The sequence below is a fragment of the Polypterus senegalus genome, chromosome 2 (assembly GCF_016835505.1).
Source record: "Polypterus senegalus isolate Bchr_013 chromosome 2, ASM1683550v1, whole genome shotgun sequence".
NCBI lineage: Eukaryota > Metazoa > Chordata > Cladistia > Polypteriformes > Polypteridae > Polypterus > Polypterus senegalus.
The window spans coordinates 134785532-134810515 of NC_053155.1; the positions used below are offsets into that span (position 1 = coordinate 134785532).

The 24984-nt window shown below is 37.5% G+C and overlaps 1 protein-coding gene across 3 annotated transcripts in view; it reads right to left on the minus strand.

Moving 5' to 3' along the window:
* rasa3 (RAS p21 protein activator 3) overlaps positions 1-24984 on the minus strand; it is a 290025-nt gene that overhangs the window by 135904 nt on the left and 129137 nt on the right. For all 3 annotated transcript variants that reach the window (XM_039744665.1, XM_039744666.1, XM_039744667.1), the window contains exons 3-4: positions 16725-16828; positions 3042-3136 (exon numbers count right to left, since the gene is read on the minus strand). In XM_039744665.1, coding sequence (XP_039600599.1) covers positions 3042-3136; positions 16725-16828 — 199 coding nt within the window. The remainder of the gene's footprint in view (positions 1-3041; positions 3137-16724; positions 16829-24984) is intronic.

Below are 24984 nucleotides of genomic sequence, written 5' to 3' on the forward strand. Positions count from 1 at the left end.
TTGTGACATCTGTTTATGTTTAATAAAAGCACACAAACATACAAACCCCACCTTTTCTAATTTGCTATTCATATTTGTATTGCGTTGCCTCTAACAAGATGATGATCCAGGGTTACAGGAATCAAAGCCATATTTCAGTTTTCATGTTCTGACTCTACAGTGTTTTGCAGTGTTTAATCAAGCTCAGATGTAGTCTCCCTACACATGTATTACATTCTAATGCTCTGGACCTGAGATCAAGCTTATTGAAAGCTCTCCATTTGTAGATCAAAATTATACTTTTCATCAATTTGAAGGCCTTTCGTTTAATGAATCAGATTTATTGGGTGTAACCCCTAAGCTTATAAGGGAAAGAACTGGCAGTATTATTGAAACATTTTATACTTTTTCAGAGCTATTGGAAGGACTCTGGTTCTGGTGCGGCATAGTGGTTACAGGTTTTTATTACCACCATTATACAAGGGTGAATCAAAAATTATCCACACTCCGATTATATTAAAACTTCTGTTGGCAGCACGAGTGACGAGTGACAGTAGATGATGAGGCAAATCATTTACAAATCAGCCAAGGTTCTGCCTATGCAATAATCCAAGACAGACTTGGGGTTTCAAAAAGTTTGTGTGAGATTGGCACCGAAACAACCTACAGAAGAGCACAAACAGAAGCATTTGGATATCTGCAAACGAAATTTGGACCAATACTCTAAGGAAGTTTCTTAAAAAGAATCATTACTGGTGAGGAGAAATGGATTCGTCACTACGACCCTGATAGTAATCAGCAGAGTATAGAATGGAAACATCCTCAATCGCAGACCAAGAAAAAGTTCAAAAGTCAACCATCAGCTGGAAAATTGATGCTTATAGTTTTTTGGGATTCTGAAGGGCCAATATTGGAACATTATCAGGAAAAAGGTTCAACAATCAATAGTGCTCATTACAGTGAGATGCTCACTGAAGAACTAAAGCCTAAACTTCAGACAAAACGCAAAGGAGTGTTATCCAAGGGCTTTATGTTCTTGCATGACAATGCACATCTGCACACTGCTGCCAACACTATTGACACTCTGCAAGAACTTCATTTTGAGGTATTACAGCTTCCTCCCTATAGTCTTGTTCTTGCCTCATTGGGTTATCACCTGTTTGGTTCCCCTGAAAGAAGCCCTATGATGACGAAGATTCATGTCTGACGAAGAGGTAAAGACAACGGTGCATTTGTGGCTCACAGTTCAGACTAAGACATTTTTAATGAAGGAATACGAAAGCTTGTTGACAGATGGACAAAGTGTATTGAAAAGCAGAGAGATTATGTCGAAAAATGATGTATTTGTCTTTTCTGAAAGTTGATTACAATAAATCCTTCAGCAGGAGTGCGGAAACTTTTTGACATACCCTCGCATAAATGGCTATTTTGGCTTTGACGCTAACTCTTTCTTTAAACAGACTACTTTCATTTTTTGGGTTTGTACACCAACTGTGATTGCAACGTTACTTCAGATTGTAAGCTAGCAGCAGAATATACAGAATATCCTGAGTTTTCCAAAGGCCATTTTTTTCTACAGAACTAGCTATAGACAGTTTGTTTATTGGCTAGAAACAGAGCAGACAGCAGCAGATAAGGACCACCTCTTACAAATCACTTCATCTCTTACAAGAAAAAAACTTCACTTTTTGTACAACTCCTGTTTATTTACTATTCACCTTACAGATTGCAAGCAATAGTTTCTGTAAACAGTGGAGAACACATTTGGATGTAAACTATTCTTTAATAAAAATAATTTCTAAATTTAATAAAAAATAAAGAATTTAACATTAAAAAGATGTACAAAAGGGGTCTGCAAATGTTCAAGCAGCACCCTATGCACAATATATGTTACCAGATATTTGAATGCATTACTATCATACTTTTGTTTCAATGCTCTGAGCCAAAATATATAAGAGCAAAATAAAATATTTATGGATAGCAAACCTAAATAGAGTCTCTAGTTATGCTTTCAGTCAACATCCAGTTTGAAAAGGTTGTGGCACTTCCATAATTTGGTACGCTGAGAATATGATGAAAATAAGGACATCATTATTGTACTTTTAGTTGGCTGGGTGGTAAGCACTATACAATACTCCAGTGTGTGTTATCGCACCAAGATTTAACCATTTGAAGTCTGCGACTAATCTTATGCTTACTTGACTGGAAATATTAGGGAAACAACCTAAAAAAAACATACAGGAATTTGAAACAAAGAGCTTGTGCGCAAATTTCTGTGTATCATGGAAATATGTATCTATCATTAAATCTAGGCAAAGAGTGAGTCAGTCAGAAAATGAATTAGGTGATGCAGAATTTATAGGGCTATAAGGAAACTATTTTTAAAAAGTCAATTTGTAATGGCACTGATTTTATTAAATGGGTTTAGTTTTAATATTTTATTTCTTGAGTGTACACTTGGAAAACACAGAGCATGTTTGTAGGTACACACATTATAAAAATGACTTGTTTACAATGCATATCTTCCAAAAACATTCAGGAAATAGTGAGTATATAGTATAATAACAAAATGGCTTAGTTTTGCTTTTATTCACACATATAGCCAAATACTATTTGATACTAGCAGCAGCACCCGGTGTTGCCCAAGTAAGTCATTTTAAGGCAGAGCTATCTATCTTCTATAAATGGTGTTTCTCAAAGCATTCCCTCCCAAAGACAAATTGAATTTATTAATTTCAGGGCTCAAAATCTGGAAAAAGGCACTATCCTTAACACTCACTGTAGTAAAAAGGAACACCCTCTACTGCTGCAAAAGTACCCAGAGGGTCAAAATGTTAGGTTCCAAAGTAGATTATTATCTCTTCCTGACAAAGTAGAATATGTATGCAAAATTTTGTTGAGACTAGACCAAGGGTGTGGAATTGTATAAAGAACAAACACACAGACATTGAGCTTTATATATTTGAGGCAGAAATAAACTTGTATAATGTACACAATCTAAATTAAAAAAGAGACCCCAGTTTCATTCAGATGTTTTAATGTTCTAGTACAATAGTTCTCACCTGTACTTCAGAGTCTGCATCCACATGCTGGAGTGGAAACCATGTGTCTTGTCCAGGTTTGCTCTGAAGGTTTTCTTTCTTGATGGCTACCTTCCCTAAAATAAAGAAAATAAATTTTATTTTCCTAGGTGGAAAGGTAGATTCCCTATTCCATATTTTTGTCCACACAATTGGATGCTCATTATGTTCTTGCAGTACAGTGAATTTCACAAGGTATAAAGTGAACCTCAAATCCATCCATCCACAGTCAGGCCCCCTCACTTTCTGCACACTTTATTGAGTTATAAAATTCATTTTAAGTTGATAAATTTGCTATTTTAGCTTGTCAATCTACTTTCAGGAACACATAATAAAAAGTAACGATGGTTTACGAAAGATTCTGCAAATTTATTTAAAACCAAAACTGAAAACTCTCATTTACATACAGTAAGTATTCAGTTCCTCATTTCAGTACTTTGTAGAAGACCCTTTGGCAGAAATTACAGCTTTGAGCCTTCTTAGGAAGTGTCTACAAGCTTTGCACACATCGTTTTGAGCAGGTGAAAGGCAGTGTCCTAGGAGAATAGGGCAAATTACTGTAAAGGGGATTAGGATTCTTGATGCCTCAATGCATATTCTTTTATTTTCCACAAGGCACTGGAAGAGCTCACACAGGACATGCCCACAAGCATCACTGGAAGTTCCACGTCAGTGTCTGAAAGTGAGCAATGCCCATTCCAGTTATGTACTCCTCTTCTTTTTTCTTCTTTGTCCTAACATTTGCTCGTGTAGGTGCAGGGTCCGTATGTTTACTCGCCTTTCTCCACCTGACCCGATCAAAGGCATCCTCGGGGCGATTTTGATGTACCGCATGTCTTCTCTTAACCTGTCTATCCAACACTTCTTGGGATAGCCACATGGTCATCTTCCATCCAAACTAAGGCATAAGGCCGTCTTAGCCACTGAATTTCTGCTATAGAATAAATCACGAAGGTCTGTATGTGGCCAGTCCCTGTGAGCCATCTGATTGGTCAGTGTGCCTTTGGTGACGTGATCAAATGAGTTAGTGTGAGTGTTAGACACATAAGAATGAAAAATGGTATAGGAGGCATGCAACGAAGACAGAGAGAGAGAGAGAGTGTCACCTTCAAAGACAGGGATTATAAAAGTGGACAAGAGGTGAGAAGGGTGTCTCAAAAAAAAAAGGACAGAGTCTGAGAGGCAGGCTTTACAGGAACACACTCAAGAGAGGGAGCATCGATGAAGAGAGGTTCACACGTAAATACAGAGGGAAGGCACTGAACGTACACATACAGCGAGAGACTGCAAATATTTTTAAATTATTTATATTACCTATCTTGAACATGTAGTGCGGCGTGTATATAAGTATCAAAGGGGGAGGCAAAACTAGGTAAGAGAAAGAAATCAATCTCTCAGACTGCTCCAGACCACTTATTTTAAAATATTTACATTCTGCTAACTGGGGACTGATACTGTATGTTTTGTGCCATTGAGGATGCTTTTTATTAAACATTTAGTCTGTTAACTGATGCTAAGAGGACTTGCATTTGACTATTAGTAACTGTTAAGAACACAGTGGAGTGCACAAGGATTATCGTGAGCATGTTAAAATACTAAAAGATGATAACAAAAATGAAGATGTAGACAAGGATATAGAAAAAGGGTCAAAACCATAAGATTAGGCAAAACCAGACAAGCAAAAAACTAAAGGACAAAATGAAATTTAAAAGTCGGGGCAAAGTGAATTTGAAAGTAAAACACATTTTTTACCACCAGGGCCTATTTGAAAAATAAGCTGACACTAAGGAGTTTGAGAACAGGTCTATCCAGAGATGATTAATGCATACTGTGATCACTATTGTATTTATAGTTCCATCTCCATTACATTATTGATGCGATGATTATAGCCATGTGATCTGAAAGATGGTGCCATGTAAATAAAGAAACTAATGAAATTAAACTTTGTAACCATAATTCTAAGTGTACAATAAACATCAAAACTTGAATCCTCATTGGTCAAAATCCTAAAATGCATGAAAACATGCATATAAAAATGGGTATTATTACAATAGCTATTTATAATAAGTACACACCATATCCTTAATCAAAAATATCTTCAATGGTTTTATCTCTTGGTTTGCTAAATGCCTTCTCATGGTTATAGTGTATAGGTGAGAGTGCCCTGATATGCAGTGGTCCCCCTCTCAAGGGATTACTTCAATAGGGGGTGGACAAAATAACGGAAAGACCAGATAAAAAAGGAGTCTAATTTTTAGAAAAGTAATTCCCAATTACAAAAGTAGCTGCAAAGTTGAGTCAAATTAGTTTGGTTGCCAATTACAAGTACAGTACAAGAGAGGGCTGACAACTAGCTTATTGAGAGGGGTGATTTCACAGCAACATGAAGGTTCCAAAAAGGCCAAACAATTGATGTGTGAATTGCACTTTCTTTTTTAAATAATGACAGCATACTCCAAAAATAGAAAAATACCACCTGCAAATAGAAACAGCAGACACAGATTGAAGGGAGAGACACACACTTTACAGGATAATTGGTAAACACCACAAAAGTACAACCTCAGAATAATCACTGAACTGAATCAGCTCCTTTCTGACTCCAAAAAATGTATGTGGGGAAGTTCACGAAGCAGAGGGCGCTGCAGTTTATGGAAGTGCTACCATTCAGATACTACCTCTGTCCAAGGCCAAACACACTACAACACATAACCTGGTATATGGAGCATAAAACCCGGGCAACTGAGCAATGATAAAGGTGATAGGTTTTGATGAGTCATCTCTCACCCTATTTCCAATATCTGGACAGATTTATGTTAGGAGAAAGCAAAAGGGTGACTTCAACTCACAATCTCTGTTGTCAGTAATTGATCTGCCTGGATATACTGTATAACATCTGAGCAATATGATGCATACACTGTTCCTTCATGATGCTACCCTATTCAAGGAAAAGAATACTAAACTAATTTAAGACTGGCTTTGGGAATAGCAGGATGAATTCAAAAACCTTCATTGGAAGTTCTGAAGTGCAGAGGGCAAAGCAAATTTCCACTTCCTTCATTCCTGAAATAATGAGAAGCTTTCCTTCTTAAAGAACGGTGTAGTATCCTCATACACAGAGTTCAGGACTAGTATGACAGCATTCTTGAAGAAATTAAGTTGCCCTCAGAGACAAAGGGTGTGTTTCTACTCCTTATTAGGTCCTTGATTAGTAGTGTATTGTTAGGTACTTTCCTAATTTTGCCCTCTCCCTATTATTTCTAATGTTGATTCTAATATTGGTTCTAAATCTCAGTTACTAGGGGGACTCCTGACTAGGAGGAGGCAAACAAAGAAAACAAATGTGTAAAAAAAATTCAAATATTTTATATGAAATGTAGAAATAGACCAATCATTCTCTTAAGAAAAACAGCATCTGACATCTTCATCCATCAATACGACAACCCTTTTTATCACGTCTTGTTTTTGTCTTCATTTACTAATGTTAAAGAAATTATGGCTTCTTCACCTTTTTTACACAACTCATAGTCATTAGTAAGAAAATCATTTTATTCAGGAATTCTTTGATGCTACTGACTTTATAGGTAGAATGAGATGAAAACTGAGCGTATAAGTCCAGATGAGGCCTCTCTAGTGAATGTGCTATACAAAGCTTTCGAACGAAGTTATGTGAATTCTGTCCTAGTGCAACCCTAGTATGGGGATGGTCTGTCAACGTGGTCACATTACACTTCAATTTTTGTACTGTTTTCTTATCTTTTGTCTTATGCAGGCCATGTCTCTGTCTTTGCACTAAATGTATCTAGGGCTTTTGAGTAAAGCTATTTGATTTCTTGTCTTTGGTTGTATCATTGTATTAAATGCAATTGGTGCATAAAATTCTGTCAACTTCAAGCTATTCCAATCAAAATAATTACAGTTTCAATGTTGTTAAGAAAGAGAGGCAACACCAGGAAATGAAATACAATGTGGATATTTTGGGGGCCATGAAGTCTCTAGCATACCAGAGAACAAAAGGTCCTTTTAAGAGATACACAGGCCTGTGCTGTCAGTATTAAAGAATATGCAGCTGAGAAGCTACCTGAAAGATAATGAAAAGCTCTGGGTGCAAATACAACAGGGGCCACCATAAAGAAAGTTACCGTGGGGTAGCTGGAATAAGCACAGAGTCATCCATGGACTCTGAGACCGTGCCAGAAGTGACTCAAACTGCCAAAAATAATGGAGTGTGGATTAGGCAATTCTCAACTGGCTGGAGGAAGAGAGGCCAGAGTTATAAAGAGAGAGAAGGGGGATCTTCTGAGCTGCCCAGAGGGGACTGGGTGGTCTCATGGTCTGGAATCCCTACAGATTTTATTTTTTCTCCAGCCGTCTGGAGTTTTTGTTTTTCTGTCCCCCCTGGCCATTGAACCTTACTCTTATTCGATGTTAATGTTGATTTATTTTTTATAATTATGTCTTTCATTTTTCTATTCTTTAATATGTAAAGCACTTTGAGCTACTGTTTGTATGAAAATGTGCTATATAAATAAATGTTGTTGTTGTTGTTGAGCTGGTGCATAAATGAATGGCCGACTCTGTTTGACATGGATCTAAACCTGTGGAGGCTTTCCCAGGAAGGGCAGCAAAATTTTGTTTCTGTTTCCATTTATTTTCAAATTGTGTTGTTCCCCCTGCTATCTGCTGTGTAAAATACATTTTTAGGCTCTGAAAACAGTACTATAATAAAAGATCACTACAAATGTGTCCCTTAATTTTTAAACAGGAGGATAAAAAAGCTTTAAATGTGAAAATCAAAAGGACAAATAAGCTTGCTTCTGTAAAATTAAAGATGTATTCACTTTTCACAAACTTCAATCACTTCCCCTGCTTACGGCAAAGTGTACAACTTCAAGATCTTTGAGAAAGGAAAGCAAATTGTAAATGCTGCCATACTAACAGCCCATGCACGCCTTTCGTTTACTTTTTCTGCTAAAACTGCAAACCGCTGAAAAGAAATGAAGAAAATCTTGTGAGGCAGCCAAGTTTTTTTTTTTTCTTGCTTGTGCCAGTCACAATCCATCAGGCTTCCTCAGCCCACCAAACATTAGCATGTCAGCGCAATGTGGCATGCAGCTCAAGGAATGAAACAAAGAAAGCACTTCAGAAGGTGGCATCTTTGTCAATCATGCACTTTGACAATGTAACTGCCCTTTAGCAGTTTTGATTTTCCAAACTTTAAAATGAGCAGATCTGTACGCTGTTGACACGTTAAGGCCTCCATCGCAGTAGATCAGATTTTAGTCTTGGCAGAAGCAGACTTTTCAGCTCTGGCCTCCTAATTTGTGCTCTGCAAGGCCGTTCCACAATAATGGACTTGTAAGCGATGAACTTCAAACTTGAGCAGGATGAAACATCTGCCAGAAGTCATGTCGACATGCTTCCAACTGCTTTGTTATTTCAGATTTAGTTTTCTACCTACAGAACCAGATCAGCTCACATATAGAATTCTCAGTCTGCAGCTCTGGATATTTCCCTGACTAACCTCCACCCCTACATTCAGCATCTCATTTTAGTGCAGTTGCGTGTGAGACTTGAAAACAAATTAACTTTAAGTCTGGGGAGAAATAACTACATTGTAAGGGTGGGCATGGATTGGCGAAAATAACAGATAACCATCTGGGGTGCTACTACTTGAACACAGAAATCTGGGAATTCTAGATTGTATCAGGGGAAGTAAGGAAGAAAGTATGTGTAAAGAAAAACTTGAAGATGATCCATGTGCTTAATGACTAAGCAAAGTACCAGAACCAGCAAAAAAAGAGATAATGACTGAAGATGTAGCTGCTACTGTCTTCGGTAGAGAATATTGTGCAGAAGAGTCCACAACTTGAGAAGACTTGAAGCTTTTTACAACAGAGCCCGTCGGTACGGCAGAGGAGTGATTCTTGAAACAGAGATGCTTTTTAGCAACCTCAGCGTCCTTTGAAGGGGTAGTTTCCACTACTGGTGTAACTATTAACAGAGTGACAAGGAGACTTTGCCTTGAGCAAGTGGACAGGCAGGTTTTCATTAAAAATGTAATTTAATGTTAGTCGCAGTTAAGCGTCAGTGCCCGTTGTGAGTAAACAACCTGTAACAAGGCCATATCTATGCTAAATCACACTAACTTTATAGTACTAGAGTTTTTAACTCATCAGGTAAGCTAGTTTGTGTTTTCCATTCCATAACACGTAGTTTATCATTATGACAGAGAGGAGTGACATGTTGCTTGTTGGTTGAATGTGCCAGTAAGAATTTCATTATACATATGACACAACTACTATTACTACATTGAATAAATCTTGATTTGAATACAGTACAGTAAATATTCTGATGCAATATTTCTCTAATAAATAAACACGTAAGCTGACTTTAACTAGTGTGAACATTAGTTTTTATTTCATGAGAGGCTCATGTCAACCACAGTCGATCATATTTTCGCCATTCATATTAACCCTTACAGACACTCAAACATCCTCCCTAGTATTTTGGTAGGAGTTCTCTCCACTATAGAATCAAGAACTGAGAGCATGGTGTGAAGGCTCTGTGGTGGATGTCTTAAGGGGGCTATGACACGAACACAGAAAACTACAGAGTAGCTGTTCATCAATGTGTGCTGCAGGGTGGCATTAACTGCTGCTTTTTCAGAAAAAAACAATGCCAAGCTTTCATGTTTTCATCTTTAAAGACTTACCTGAGTGGCAAACAAATATCAGGGGCAAAAGGGTAACCAGAGTGATTAAAGTGAAAGAAAACCTGCATTGCCAAGACAAGGAGTCCATTACATGTAAGTGAGGACAGACTTGGGTAAGATAGTTTCTGTTCTTTAGCTTTATTTCATGAACTGAAGAGATCTGAGTGCAAACACTGTAATCACAACGATAATCTAGGCCAGGGGCTTTCTAACTCGGTCCTGGGGACCCCCTGTGGCTGCAGGTTTTTGTTCCAACCAACTACTGTTTTAAATTGGACTCCTGGGCTAATTACGTAAATTGTTATTTCCCAGATTCTGTGTTTTGGGAACAATACAGAAATTAGAAAACATTTTTCATCTTGATTTTCATTCTACTTTTCCAAGTGTTCTAATTGTTTAATTAATCCATTATTTACTAATTAGTGGGTCTGATGCTAAAGTAGTTGCAGCCTTTCACAATTCAGTGTTGTTTGCCTGGGTGTCTGCTCTGCTTGCTTTTAATTGTCATTATTAAGATACAATGAAGGGAGCAAACTGCACAGATGAAGGGCAAAATATAATGAAATCAACAAAATAGAGTTAAGCATTTAAATCTGTAGCAAATAACAGAATAAGATGCAGAGGACAGAAATATATGACAGAAGATGATCCACTGTGGCAACAACTAACGGGAGCAGCTGAAAGAAGAAGAAGAAGAAGAAGAAGAAGATGTAAATCTGTAGCAAAAGCAGAAGTATTTGTAAATATATGTAAAAATGTAAAAATCATGCTGCTCTGCTTTTTTGAATGTAGCATAGGAGAAGACAAAAGATACCAGCTAATTAAATTTGATCAGTTGTTGTCACTGATTATGAATCTGGATATAACAAAAACCTGCAGCCATAGTGGGTCCCCAGGACTGAGTTTGAAATCCCCTGCTCTAGGCAATGTGCAATGATCTACTGGAAAATTCTCTTTAGTCAGGGGGAAAAATCATAGTAGAGAAAGCAAAGAATTAATACCATAAGTCCTTAACGTAATAATTTAATTTTATTCTTTGAGATTGATAGTCTTGGCTTTATTTTATGCTGTTCTGAAATTTCTGCTATGTCTTGCCCTAAAATAAAATTGTGTTTCATATGGCATTAGTTGAGGCTTGCATATTCAGACCATATTCCAATGGGAACATGTCCCTGATTACAAAAAGCAATCTTAACACAGAGAACCTCCGTCTGCAAAAGGATGGAAAGAACAAATCCACAAATAAAATGTATGTCCAAGAAAACTATATATATAAACTAATAATAAGTTTATCTAAAATCGATAAAAAAATAAAATTAACCTACAGACAAAACAGATAGTGTGCCTTTGAAAGTACTCCTTCTGGCAACACTCTCGGCAGAAACAGAGAGAGAGGTTGTGTGTCCAAAGACCAAGACTGTAAATATTTTCCCAGGACTCTGTGTGACAGGGAACCTAGCCTATTGTTGAGAAGCATAATCCTCCAGTGGAGAGAGTGTATGATTTGTGGGAGGCTAGTCCAAGTCCTTCTGCAAGAACAGCAGATCCAGGGTCTCATTGGCTCAATGTGCCAGGGGTGTCAGTGGTAGTGGCTGCAATAGTAGGCGCTCATACAAGATACAGAGAGACTGATAGATAACTGCTGTTCATAGTGGTTATTGTTTTCAGGTTGGTTTTTGTCAGTGTACTTTTTGTTTTTGTATTCTTTTCATTTGTTTATTAATATTTCAGCAATGAAGGTTGAAATTTCAGTCCACAATAGTCTCATGTTTCTTTTTTTTTCATCAGTGTACAATATCTCTATAACTAACTCAACAGGTTTCCCCATCAAGCAATGAAGTTGAGGTTGTTTTTTTTTTTGGAAAGATTAGCTGAATTGCATGGACCCTATGATAGCAGAGATATTCTCTATCTAACTTGAGAAAATCTCTGTACAACATAAGAAAAGTAAAAAAAATTAAAAAGGTTCTGAATGTATGTGGTTCAGTAAGACAAGGAGCTTTAGTTAAACTGGAAACTCTTTGTTCTTAGCTGGTTTGAGAACTTTTACATGAGAGCTGGGCTCCCTTCTTCTTTTACATTCAGCCAAATATTAGAACATTCAGCCAAATATTAGAACATTAGAAAAATGTTGATGAGAACAGAACATTCAGCCCATTTCTTACCATTTAACTTCTCTAAGGTATTATACCAACAGCAACACGTCTATACAATGTCTCACTGTGACTGTGATGGCCAAGTAAGAAGTTTTCTTTTTAAAATTTTTCTTCCTTTTTAGTCATCATGGTGTATGTGTACAGTATATTACAGTATATATATATATATATATATATATATATATATATATATATATATATATATATATATATATATATATATATGTGTGTGTGTGTATTTATTTATTTAAACAACTTCTTTAAAATGCCAAATTTCCCCCTTGGGATGAATAAAGTTCTGTCTATCTATCTATCTATCTATCTATCTATCTATCTATCTATCTATCTATCTATCTATCTATCTATCTATCTATCTATCTATCTATCTATCTATCATATCAAGTTAAGTTTTGGAGGTCCGTAAAGTGGTAATCCCTACCACATTACTTAGTCATTTATTACACGTTCATGGTTCTCTATGTGAAAAACGACTTTCTAATTTAATGTGGAATTTAAATTTAACATATTTCTAACAATGATCCCCATGTTTTTGTTGATCTTAGTAACAGCCCTTATTTACTGAAGTAATTATTCTCAAAACCTTAATAATTAACCTTTCTCTCCACAGCATCTGCATTGTTGTTATTGGACTGTGATTGGTCTTTTTAGTGGTCCTAAAGTCCAAAATAACTTCTTTTGTCTTTTTGGAATTTAAGCCGTCTGGAGTTTTTTTTTTGTTTTTTCTGTCAACCCTGGCCATTGGACCTTACTCTTATTCTATGTTAATTAATGTTGACTTATTTTATTTTATTACTGTCTCTTTTATTTTTCTATTCTTCATTATGTAAAGCACTTTGAGCTACTTTTTGTATGAAAATGTTCTATATAAATAAATGTTGTTGTTGTTGTTGTTAAACCAGGTTCTTGGTGTTACACTATGCTGTCAGATTCTGAACCTCTTCCCTATATGCAGCTTCATTGTTGTCTGTTACAAGCCCAACAACAGTCATATCATCTGCAAATGTAACAATAATGTTTGATTGGTGGATGGGTTGACAGTCATGGGTGAAGAGTGCATAGAGAAGGGGACTTAGTACACATCCTTGCGGCACACCAGTGCTCAGGATAAGGGTGAAGGATGTGTGTTTGCCCATCCTGACAGACTGGGTCCGGTTGGTGAGAAAATCTGGTAACCAGTTGCATATGGACGGAGCAAGTCCTAGTGCATAGAGTTTTTTGATCAGCTGGTTAGGCATGACCCTAGGAGAGAAAGGGGCCTTTCAATTACTGTCATCAATCAAATTTATCTCATTTAATTTTGTCTAAATTGCACCCAGGGCAAGAGCCAACCTGCAAGTGCCTCTATCATGTTCTACCATCAAATTAACATCACTTTGGACAAAAATTTCTCATACATCTCAAACAGCCTTTCTGTCACAATCACTCTTAATCTATTAGCAGCAATATTTGGTGTACTCCTGGACTATACTACTAGCACACAGACCTCACTTAACTGGAGGAACACCCAACTGACGTTTTATAACTCGGTAGGTAAGCAATGTTCTATATTATCTCAAATTAGAAAAAAACCTAATTTTCTTAGACAATTCAGATCACTTAAACTTTTATTAAACATGGCAAGAATTCATTAATATTATTTTAGAATAAGCAAGCTGGGTCTGGAATTGATTCTTATACTATTAATTGTTCTAATAGAGTTAAAAACATAAATTGTTTTGTATGTGTCTCTTCTTTTTCTCTTTCTCTTGGGTGGGGATTGAATCTTGTTATGTTTTTTTTCTTTTGTATCTCTATTTTACCTTTGTTTTCTCGCTGTTGGTTTTGAAGTAAATGGTTGTATCTGTTATGTTAATAATATTTGTTTGATTGAGTACCATGCGATTTTAATGTCCTGCTTTTTGAAAATAAAATAAAAAATTTATGTGATGATTAACTGATAGTCAACTTAGCCTTTGTCTGAACTCCGCTTTTACATTTCATACATAAGGCATTTGCATCACATGAAAATTTCCATATGCTGCAAGTTTACTGAGATCAACTCAGCACTGCTTGGCAACATTACAAATATAAATTGAATATTTATTAATTTACTCATTAATCCTCAGAGTATGCTTATTCAGGCCAGGGAGCCAAAGACTCTCCTAGCATTATCAGGTGCAGCTTCATCCCAACAGTGTTGACCCTTGCCCAACATTATTGTAATTTTCTGTTTTGTTTTGTTTTTTGAAATACACAGAACAGAAGATCTCTGCAAAGACTCCTTTCCTGACACTTTATCACATGTGCAAGTTGAGGCTGTCAGTTTACACCAAACACGGAGGAAACTCATTTGCCACTGTGTGAAACGCAAAACCAAAATAATCACAGCATCAGCTGTTTACTGAAAGTGATAATACCTGTTTAGTAAATAGGCATGTATCATCATCAGGTGGAGGGCCTACACACATAGACACATCTTTAAAAATAAAAACAAAATAAAATACTAAGACTACTGCTGACTGAATTGTATTCCTACAGCTTCATGCACTGCTCATGCATTGGTGGCTTTTGATCCACAGATAAATGGAGTATTAAAAGTAACAAGTGACAGTTGAATTATTTTCTTGAATTGTTTAATTTTTTAGCCAATAATATGTCACATCAGGAGACAGTTACTAATTGATGGAGGAGCTAGTGCACCCCATTGTTCATTAGAATGTTGTTAGGAATTGTCACCTTCTGATATGGCTACAGATACAGTAGGTATTGGTCTAAGGAAAGGACCTCTAAGGCCCGGTCCTAGAGCCAGATCTTTTGTACAGTCCATCACAAAGATCTAGGAACTGGATGACCAATGTAGCCCTGTGTATGAAGCAACATAAAGCCATCATTTTGGTTATCATCATGAAAGCAGAGGATGGGAGTAGGTGTGAGGTCTTATGGGTGAAAGGACTATGTGGAACACACTTGCCATAGCTGACTTAGATATTGAAAGCTTGCTCCTGGAACACAGAGCATTCTTTTACCAGATGGAAATGAGCACTCACCTCCACACAAAACACCCGCTCGGAAATGAGGCTTGGATATCGGGTGGTCTCAGAGTAACCACATGGGGGAGACCCCAGATGGCTGGGGCTCTGGCTGAGTGGTTTACAATTGGACATTGAACAGGTCAAGTCATAAACTGGGTCTGAGGAGAAAGGACTTGACTGCAGTTTGCTTAAATACTGCATATCTAATATCTGTTTAGTGCACTCACCCTTACTACACACTGACTCAACAGTCCTTTAAAGTGACTTCAGCACTGACTTGGATAAATGGCCAACCTGGCTTGAATCTGATTGGTGAACTGTAATTGCTAGTTATGAATTGTTCATAAAAACACCACATTCAGGCACATAGGTCCTCATAAGCTTACTTGCTACCAGAGTACTTTAGGTCTAAGGTCAGTGATTGACTTTGTAATCGAGTCATGCAATCTGAATTTTCTGGACATTTGGATAAAGAATGATGCTGAGTTGACAACTTATCACCACTAGGTGGTGTGCAGACTGAGATGGTCAGTGAATTGTCTATTTGTGCAGTAAGGGTATCATGGTAGTTCTTAATGGGATAAGATCAAGTATGCAATGGGGAAGAGGAAGTTAGCAATATGGAGTCTGAATGGGCCATAACAAAGATATTAAAAGTGGAAGCTACTGGAAAGAACTTCCACTTGTGACATCTGTTTGATAGATACCAACAGTGAGAGTTACTATCAAGTTAAAGAAGTAGGCTTTGCAGTTGGTAGGAGGGTCTCATGATATGACAAGGGAAAAAGGCAGCAGATGAAACTAAAGCCTGTGTGTAGGAGAAGTTCAGTGAGGCCATGGAGAATAGTACATTGCCCAGGATGTTCCCTGTAAGAGTTGGGAAACTTTGATCTTGAATAGGAATATTGTTGAGTAGGAGAACACATGTTCAAGGAAGCACAATGAATACACAATCTATTCAGAGGATGAAGTTATTGTGGTGGTGGGAAAGCTACAGCGATAGATGAAATCTAAGCAGAAATTCTGAATGCTTGAGAATACTGCTTGACTGACTGTACATTATGCAAACATAATGCTGAAAAAAAACACTTTAAAAAACAAATTAAAAACAAAAATATGTCCAAAAAGGTTAAATAATGTGAAAAATAACGGAAAAAGGAGTTAAAAACCCTTGTTACAGAGGTGGGCTTTTATAATAGAAGACTTGCTAGTTTTACAATTGGAGGTCTACTTTTATAGTGACAGACAGTGAACACCAAGCACATGTGACCACATCCTGTGACATTTTGCAGTGCTAGATCCTTTTGACATCATGAGATAGTGGACATCTTGTCTCCATGAAACATTGTAAGATCACCCAAATATACAATGGGTGTGTGTGTGTATATATATATATATATATATATATATATATATATATATATATATATATATATATATATATATATATATATATATATACAGTATATATAGTCACAGGGAAACATGAGAAAACTGTGCAGACATAGGCACAGGCACCATAGCTTACAACTGAACCAGCACCCAAATCCTATGAGGTGCCAATACTATGTGCTGTTCTACCATTTTATAATTTTACCGTAATGTCCCAAATGTGTAATTACATATTTGTTTACTTTGCAATCATATCAAATATAAACAAAACAGTATACAATTAATAAGCAAAACTGGATTCAGTCTGCAGAGTGCAGATAAAAAATCTGAGTTAATTTAACTTTTTGAAATCGTAATGCTTAGTATAACTTACCAATAATGCTATCCCTTCGAAAAACATCTCGATCAAAAATGTAAAAAGAGAGATGTCGAAAAGTCCTTGGAATTTCACAGTAGAAGTCTTCTCCATAGAAAGGACTAAATTAAGGAACAAGAGAGAAAAAAAGTGAGATTAATTGGTAGGTTTGTTACTAAATTACAAGGACAGCACTCTGATGCAATAATAGTCTTTGAAAAAAGGAAGCTTAATAATGGGTGAATGGATGATTTGCACTGTATTCTGGTACCCCAGCAATCTAATTGCATGTCTTTCAGTATTTAAAAGGAGAACCAACCCACAGATCACATCAAAGACCCGTAATTGGACAACACCTTAGGTCAGGTTGAACTGGTTCTAAATTCTAGGCCAAAGCTGGTGCTTCTGAGAATAGGCAAGGATGTTTGTGCGCTCCAGCATCTCTCCTTCTAACAAAAAGTCACCTCACAATTACTGTATGCAGGATTGGCGCCACCATTAAGGTGAATAAGGCATTCGCCTAGGGTGCAGATCATGGGGAGGGTTAGCTACCAAACAGTCAGTTGGTGCACTAATAAGTTCAGCTTAGCAATTATACAACACAAACTCCAGTTTAGATTTCTTTTCTAGGCTAATGTGACTTGTACCATACACTGCTTTGTTTCATCTCCCTGGTCCCTACAATTACAAGTAGATACATTTGCACAGTTTGTTCCATTAGTTACAATTTTATTTGATCTGCCAGCTAATTCTCACCACATCTTTATATGGATATAAGCATTTTCGTAACGCTGCGTAAGAATGTGCATTTGTCCACATGTACACCACTTACATATGGGTGAGCCACACATCACGCCCACATCTGAACCTCTTGACTGCAGATGAGGGTGGAATTTACAAAACAAAAGTCTGTAAACAGCGGATTATCCTCAAGGTAATTGTCCATGAACTGAAGTGATCCTCCCATCTCTTTTGAAATGAATAGCAACTGCCAGTATGAAAAAAAAATTGCAGAGTGGAGCAGTAGTTAGCATTGCCAACTCGCAGCTTCAAAACTGTGAACAATCACTGACCTGACCACTGTCTATCTGTCTATATGTCGGATTTTCTGGGGGATTTTCAGTTTCCCCCTACATTTAAAAGATGTGCAAGTTAGGTAAATTGGTTAATAAAAATACCTATGCATTATTTGTAATGGCCAGGTAAAACCAACCAGGATTAATTCTTGTCCTGAAGCCACATTTTATGTTTTTGTATTTTTATTGCTTGTTTTATATTATGTTAAAATTAGCCTACTACAACACCTTATGATGCTGTAGACTGTGGGCTCGTTAAAATACTCTCCATCTGTGGCAGCCTGCCTTAACTAATATGTGTAATTGAATAAGTAGTGTAATCAAATATGACAGATGGTCCAATGTACTCTTATCTCAAAAACACAAAAAAATGAAATAATTTCTAAAAGCAATAAGAGACAAAAGAAACTATTTAAAATATAAGAAAAAAACCTAATTTCAATATAGTCAAAAGGTGGGTAAAAAAAACACAAAATGACAAATTTAGTTGTAATATTTGTGAACGCAGCCCGGACACAGACAGGCAGACATGTTGTAATCCACCACCACACGTTTATTTACAATATTTACAATAAGCTCAAGTGCACACAAACAAACCCCGACACAGTCCTGGCCACACAATGCCTTTCTTCGGGCCGCCTCCACTCTCTCTCTCTCTCTCTCTCTCTCTCTCTCTCTCTCTCTCGCCTTGTCCTGCCTCCACCCGACTCCAGCCTCAAATGAAGGGAGACCGCCCCTTTTATCTCATCCCGGATGAGCTCCAGGTGTTTCCCGGCTTCCTCCCTGGACACGCCCCAGTGTGGCGGAAATGCCAGCTGTTTTCATGGAAGCTCTCCGTGTGTCCCTTCTCTTCTTCCCCCCAGCACTTCCTGGTGTGGCGGAAGCACTGAGGTCCAGGGTCCCCAAGGCATTGGGGCGCCCCCTGGCGGTGACCATGGGTCCCTACAAGGTTGGGCTTCCAAGCCCTCTACCCGTGGCCAAGCAACCAGGAAGGCAGCCCCCACGTGATCCAAGGTGGGCATTGACCCTCTTCCGGTCCCTCAAGGCGTCCCGGCCAGGTCGTTGCCCCTGGCATCCCTGACAATTATAAAACCCAGTACAACAGATTTTTTACCTGTATTCCTGGCAGCTGGCAGACATTACAGGGCTCTTGGTATTGTGACAGATAGGGGGCGCTGTCGAGCCCTGAACCCTCAGACAACACATTCAGACACCAGGTAAAAAGTCCCAACAATGAATTTATTATTTCAATAATGTGTACAAAGCACCTCCACCTCCACAATACTCTCAATAATAATCAATAATCACAATAATACACTCAATAACCACAATCCTCCACTCCCAGCAGCTCCGTCACCCTTCCTCCCAACTTGGCTCAGCCTGCTGGGGTTTCCCAGAGTCCTTTTATATTTCTTGACCCAGAAGTGCTTCTATCCCTCAGTCCATGTGATTTTACAGCACTTCCGGGTCAGATGAAAACTCCTTCTTTTCTTCAGCCCGGAAGTACTTTGTTTCTTCCGTCCCCGTGACTAAGGAGTACTTCCGGGCTATATGGAAAATACAACTCCCTGTTCTTCCCTGCAGCATCCCCTGGCAGTCCCCATGGTATCTGGCAGGGCTGTGAAGTAAAACTCCAAGGTCCATGATGCCCTGCTCGAATTCGGGGCACCTCCATGCTGCAGGGAGGACTCCATCTAGCAACATGGGGGTATTGGCCGGGATGAACTGCCGGCCATATATCACAGTATTTATTGCATTAACCTAATATCACATTTTGCAACTTCTAGTTGTTGCGTATGTCAGACTTAAAGACTGTAGTTGCTGATCTCGTCGGTCGACCATGTCAGTGTACATGACTGAAAATCACTGGTCATGTTACATTTACTGGCAGGCTGTTGACCTTCCAGTGCAGTTGTGCTTGCTCCTTTTTGTGACAAACAATAACATGCTGCCTGATGGAGCCCGCGTTGTACGAAGGGTTAACAAGTACAGCAAGTACGGCTACAATCATGGGCCTTTTTTTATTTATTTTCTTCATTCTGCCATGATATGTAAAACACGGGACATCAGACAGATGAGCTTCTTTTCTGTTTGTGAGGTCTAAAAGCCTCCATGTTCCATATTCCTCATTGGTGCCCTCTATGCATTGTAGCTTCAGATGAGCATTTATTAGTTGTCAGCTCAAGGCACACATTGCAATCCTCTATGACTAAAGACAAAACCAAACCTCTTTGATTTTGTCAGGGCAATTTGTAGACTAGTTGGGAGTGTGTTGTTATGTACCACCATTCTAGTATTATTTTAAAATAGCCACAACAATGTTGTTGTTATCAATGATGCCTGTTGCTAGTCACTATTTAAAATGACAGAGACTTACATTTGGTACCCAAGCTTTTATTTCTATGCTACAAAAATTATTTTGCATTTCACTTAATTAGGATTTTAATAGTGCTAGAACCTTTTTGCTTTGCTTTCTCTACTTATGTTTTTGGTTTACAGTGTGTGATATGACAATTGTTCTTCATGTAGTTTGGTAACTGATACCACTATGTTCCATCTGCACCTGATATGCTTTTGTTATATCTTTCTAGTCCTTTCAAAGGACTGTTTTCAGCCTTTAGCTTGACGTTTTTTACACCAAGCATTACAGCAAACAACAGTAAAAGACATAGATGAACTATACAGTAAATACATTTTCTGAAAGAATTAATTTTCTCTTGCCAATTAGTCTTTCCTTTTTTTAAAAAAAAGTAGGCTATTAGTGAGCATGCAGACTCCCCTGTGATGACACACACACACACACATAAGACAAGATTAGATTTCAGATAGCAACACCTGATGACACCATAAATGCACAACTCAAAACAAAGAAAAACTGAAATAAAACAAAAATGCTGAGATTTCATGAGCAAGTCACTTGACCTGCCTGTGCTCTAATTGGAAAACCAAAAGAAATGTATCCACTTGTATCATAAATGTTGTAAGTCACACTGGATAATGGAGTCAGCCAAATAAGTAAATGTAAATGTAATTCCTGATAACCACCAGTTATACCAGATGTGACTGACACAAAACTGCACCCAGCATTAAGTTGTTTGTTTGTCACACTGGTCCTGGCTTTTAGCAATGGCTACTTGCAAACGATAAAAAGGCCCTACACCATTGCTACCACCATTAGAACTGATACAAGACATGCCCAGCTGACTAGTTAAGAGGACATCTCACCAGTGAGGAGAATTTTTTCGGCATGAGAGGCTTATTCAAAATATGTAAATGTTGGGGCCGAATCCCCTTGAATATGAAGGCTGGCTAGGACATATATACTAATCATAATGCCTTTTTTGTCTTTCTTTCCTGTTTGCCTGAATTCATAAATTTATTGCTCCTAATGCTAATAAGGTATCTCATCTAGAGTATCTCATTATACTTATGCGTCAAAGCTTCCTTTGTTCCAAAAATAATCCTCACGGTAATATTGAAATAAAGTAAAGCCACAATCAGTTTGAAAACAACAACAAAAACAGCCCTGGGGATTTAGCTGTTTCAGTCATGTGAAAAATGAAGATTTTTATCTTAACCCTCAAACGTCTCATACTGTCAGAGGAGTCTTTTTACAAGAAAATGAAGAGAAAGAAATTGGGGAAAAATGAAACCTAAAAAGAAAAGTGACACCACAGTGTGTCACATAAAACACATTCACTATAATAAAATGTCATTGTATAATCAGACACACTTTAAATTTATGGTGTTAAAATCTACTATATACTAAAACACTATGGCCTGTTATTTAATACATGGTGACATGGTTAGGTTTAGAATAGATGCCATCAGAGACAAATCACATGGGGTAAGAGCTGAGATTAAGAAGACTAATCTCTTAAAGTTGTTCAACTGATACTCTGAATTCCACTAAACAGAATCTTTCCATTTGGTCTCTTTTCCAAAGTTCCTGTTTCTCTTTCAATATTTTTCTATATACCGGAGATAACCAAATCCTCCTTTAAGGCATCAGAGTGACAGATATCATCACTGATTTGGATTTGAAATTTGAAACACATGTACAACTGAGGAAGCACTGGAGATGCCAGAGTTTCAGTTGCAGTAGTGGGCAGCTTGCCCTCAGATTTTGGGTTTGCTTCATACTATTATATACCATAATGCCTTATTGAGGAAAATCAGTCCAGATTCACTTCCCCTCTTGATGCTTTGCCAAGTGCACTTCTACCAAAAACTGTAATAACTAGAGAAAACTAATCAGATAATTTCATATTATTTCAGGTGGCATTTTCACTCAATATTCTTATTGTCACTCACAGTTCTCCTTCATTAAATGCTTCTTCATTTACTTTTGGAATTTCCATGGTACTCACAATATCATGACTTTTAGAGATTTAAACCCAAATATATTTTTCTTCTTACTATAGCCTGCAACAGAAACATTTCTACTACCTGTATATTAGACATTTCACTCCTTTCAATGGAGATCAGTTTAATAATTTACCTACATCCACATCTGATATAGAGCCATAATTTAGCCCTATGGAAAAATAAGAAAGGTCTAATCTGTACTGCGCCTGGCATGATGACATCTGTAGATGTTTTACAATAACACCAAGAGCAAGATCGTACATTCTCATTCTGAGAAAGTGTATATTGTATTCATCTCTGGATGGTAAGAGCATTTAAAAGAGCAGCTTTATAAGACACTGATTAGACCTCACCTAGAGTACTGTGTACAGTTTTGGTCTTCAAGTTACAGAAAGGACATAGCAGGGCTAGGAAACGTCAAGTGAAGAGCAACTAGGCTGATTCCAGGGCTGCAGGGGATGAATTATGAAGAAAGATTAAAAGAGGTGAGCCTTTTCAGTTTAAGCAAAAAAGATTAAGAGGTGACATGATTGAACTGTTTAAAATTATGAAGGGAATTAGTACTGTGGATCGAGACTTGTATTTTAAAATGAGTTCATCAAGAACACGGGGACACAGTTGGAAACTTGTTGTTTCACACAAACATTAATACGTTTTGCTTCACACAGAGAACCATAAATACATGGAGTAAATTAACAATTAGTGTGGAAGACAGTAGAACTTTAGGGACCTTTAAAACACGACTTGACATTATCTTTAGGAAGTTAAGTAGATAGGACTGGTGAGCTTTGTTGGGCTGAATGACCTGTTCTCATCTAGATTGTTCTAATGTTGTAAAGTGTACTCTAGCCTCTGGTCATTTATATACTGGACTCACATTTTGTTGGACACTCTTTTCTTCACCCGCTATTAGCCTGTTTAGGGTTCTGTAAGCTGAAACCCTCATATCATTAAATGCCCAGTCTAATACAGTGGCTGTTGCCACATTAGAGTGCACTGACAAATTTGGAATATTTATTGGAATCATATTTTATATTGAGCATTGACTTAGGAATTTGGCATGGTATACTATTAAATTAAAATTTCCCCTAAAGATGTATGCAAAGTATGGCAGCCTTTCATATACAGTATACCACTTTTTACCCGTCTCAAGAAGAACTGTATGAATTCTTTGTATTCCTTATGCTGATTTCTTCTCCTTTTTTGCTATTGGGCTAGGTAATAAAAAAAAAATAATAGTGAAGAGGAATATGATGAAAGCTAAAGAAAAGAGCAAGTCTACAGTATATGTTGATACTTCTGCAGGTTCAACCCATTCCACATTGGGTCTTTTGCTATGACTTTGTTGTTAATCACTAAATAGTTGGACTATTGTGCACATGGAGTCCAACAATCAGTGTTGTACAAATGTACAGAGTACAGTGAAATTTTTACTTGCATGTCCTACCAACATACAATGTGTCATCACTATCCAGTAGAGGCAAACTCAAGTATGTGGGTCAAAAAGAAAAAGGTATATGGTCAACATTGACACAAAATAATTCAGTACACCAATTGATAAAAAAACAAAACACTGGCTATGCATAAAGTAAGTCTTACTATAAGGGTGGGAAAACTATGACCACCAGGACACATGTGGCCTGCAACATCAATTTGTCTGCACATAAATTTGAAACCTTTGTGATTTTGTTAATAAAAGTCACAAATTCAATACATAATCTGTGCATGTTTTGGAACACGTGAACAAATGAGTAAGCTCATTTATAATGTTACATGTGTACAAGCATAAGCTTGTGTTTACAGAAGTGGACTTCATGCAAGTTTCCTCCCACAGTCAAAAGACATGCAGGTTAGGTGCATTGGCGATTCTAAATTGTCCCTAGTGTGTTCTTGGTGTATGGGTGTGTGTGTGCCCTGCGGTAGGCTGGCGCACTGCCCGGGGTTTGTTTCCTGCCTTGTGCCCTGTGTTGGCTGGGATTGGCTCTAACAGAGCCCCGTAACTCGTGTAGTTAGGATATAGCGGGTTGGATAACGGATGGATGGATGGACTTTGTACGACGTGTAACTGTACGCTTAAATAGATATTTCGATCGTACGTAGTCACAAGACCGGTTGCTATGTAAGCTCACGTATTCTCATGAGTGTGCTTCAGTTGCTCAGTTTAATTCTGCTGTCATCGTCCGAGCGCTATATTATACTTCAAATTTTGTTATCCCTAGCAATGAGTGCTACTGTGAAAAAACGTAAAATTGAACATGAATGCTGTGTTTTTAACAAGGAATGGATGTACAAGTATTACTTTCTTGTTTTACAAATGTTGAAAGCAAATCAGTGTGCCTAATATGCCATGAAAGTCTTGCTGTTTTTAGGGAGTTCAATTTGAAGAGACATTTTCAAACTAAGCACAGTAAGTTTAGAAGTAACTTATCAGAAAGTGAATTGTAGCAAAAAGCTAACTTTATTTGCTGCTTTCTTTGTTTCCCAAAGGTATACAGTTATATAAGTAATATATGTATTTTCGAGTGAAAATAACATTCATTATTTAGTAAATGAGGTCCGCTAGAGCCCTCGGGGAGAAACATTTACTGACCTCTGTCTTACAACTAAGAACAACTAATAACTGAACTGTTAGCTCCTAATACTCATACAGGTTATTCCTAGAATTTACCACTAAATTATGAGGTTAATATCATGTGTAAGTGGAGGGAAAAGTCAAAGCTATACTTCTCCAAGTCTAAGGCTATCTTTACTCCTGAAATTCCATTATCGTATGGGGAGCAAAACCATGTAGTTATTGGTTTAATGTACACTGTGCATCACAATTGTTTTACTTA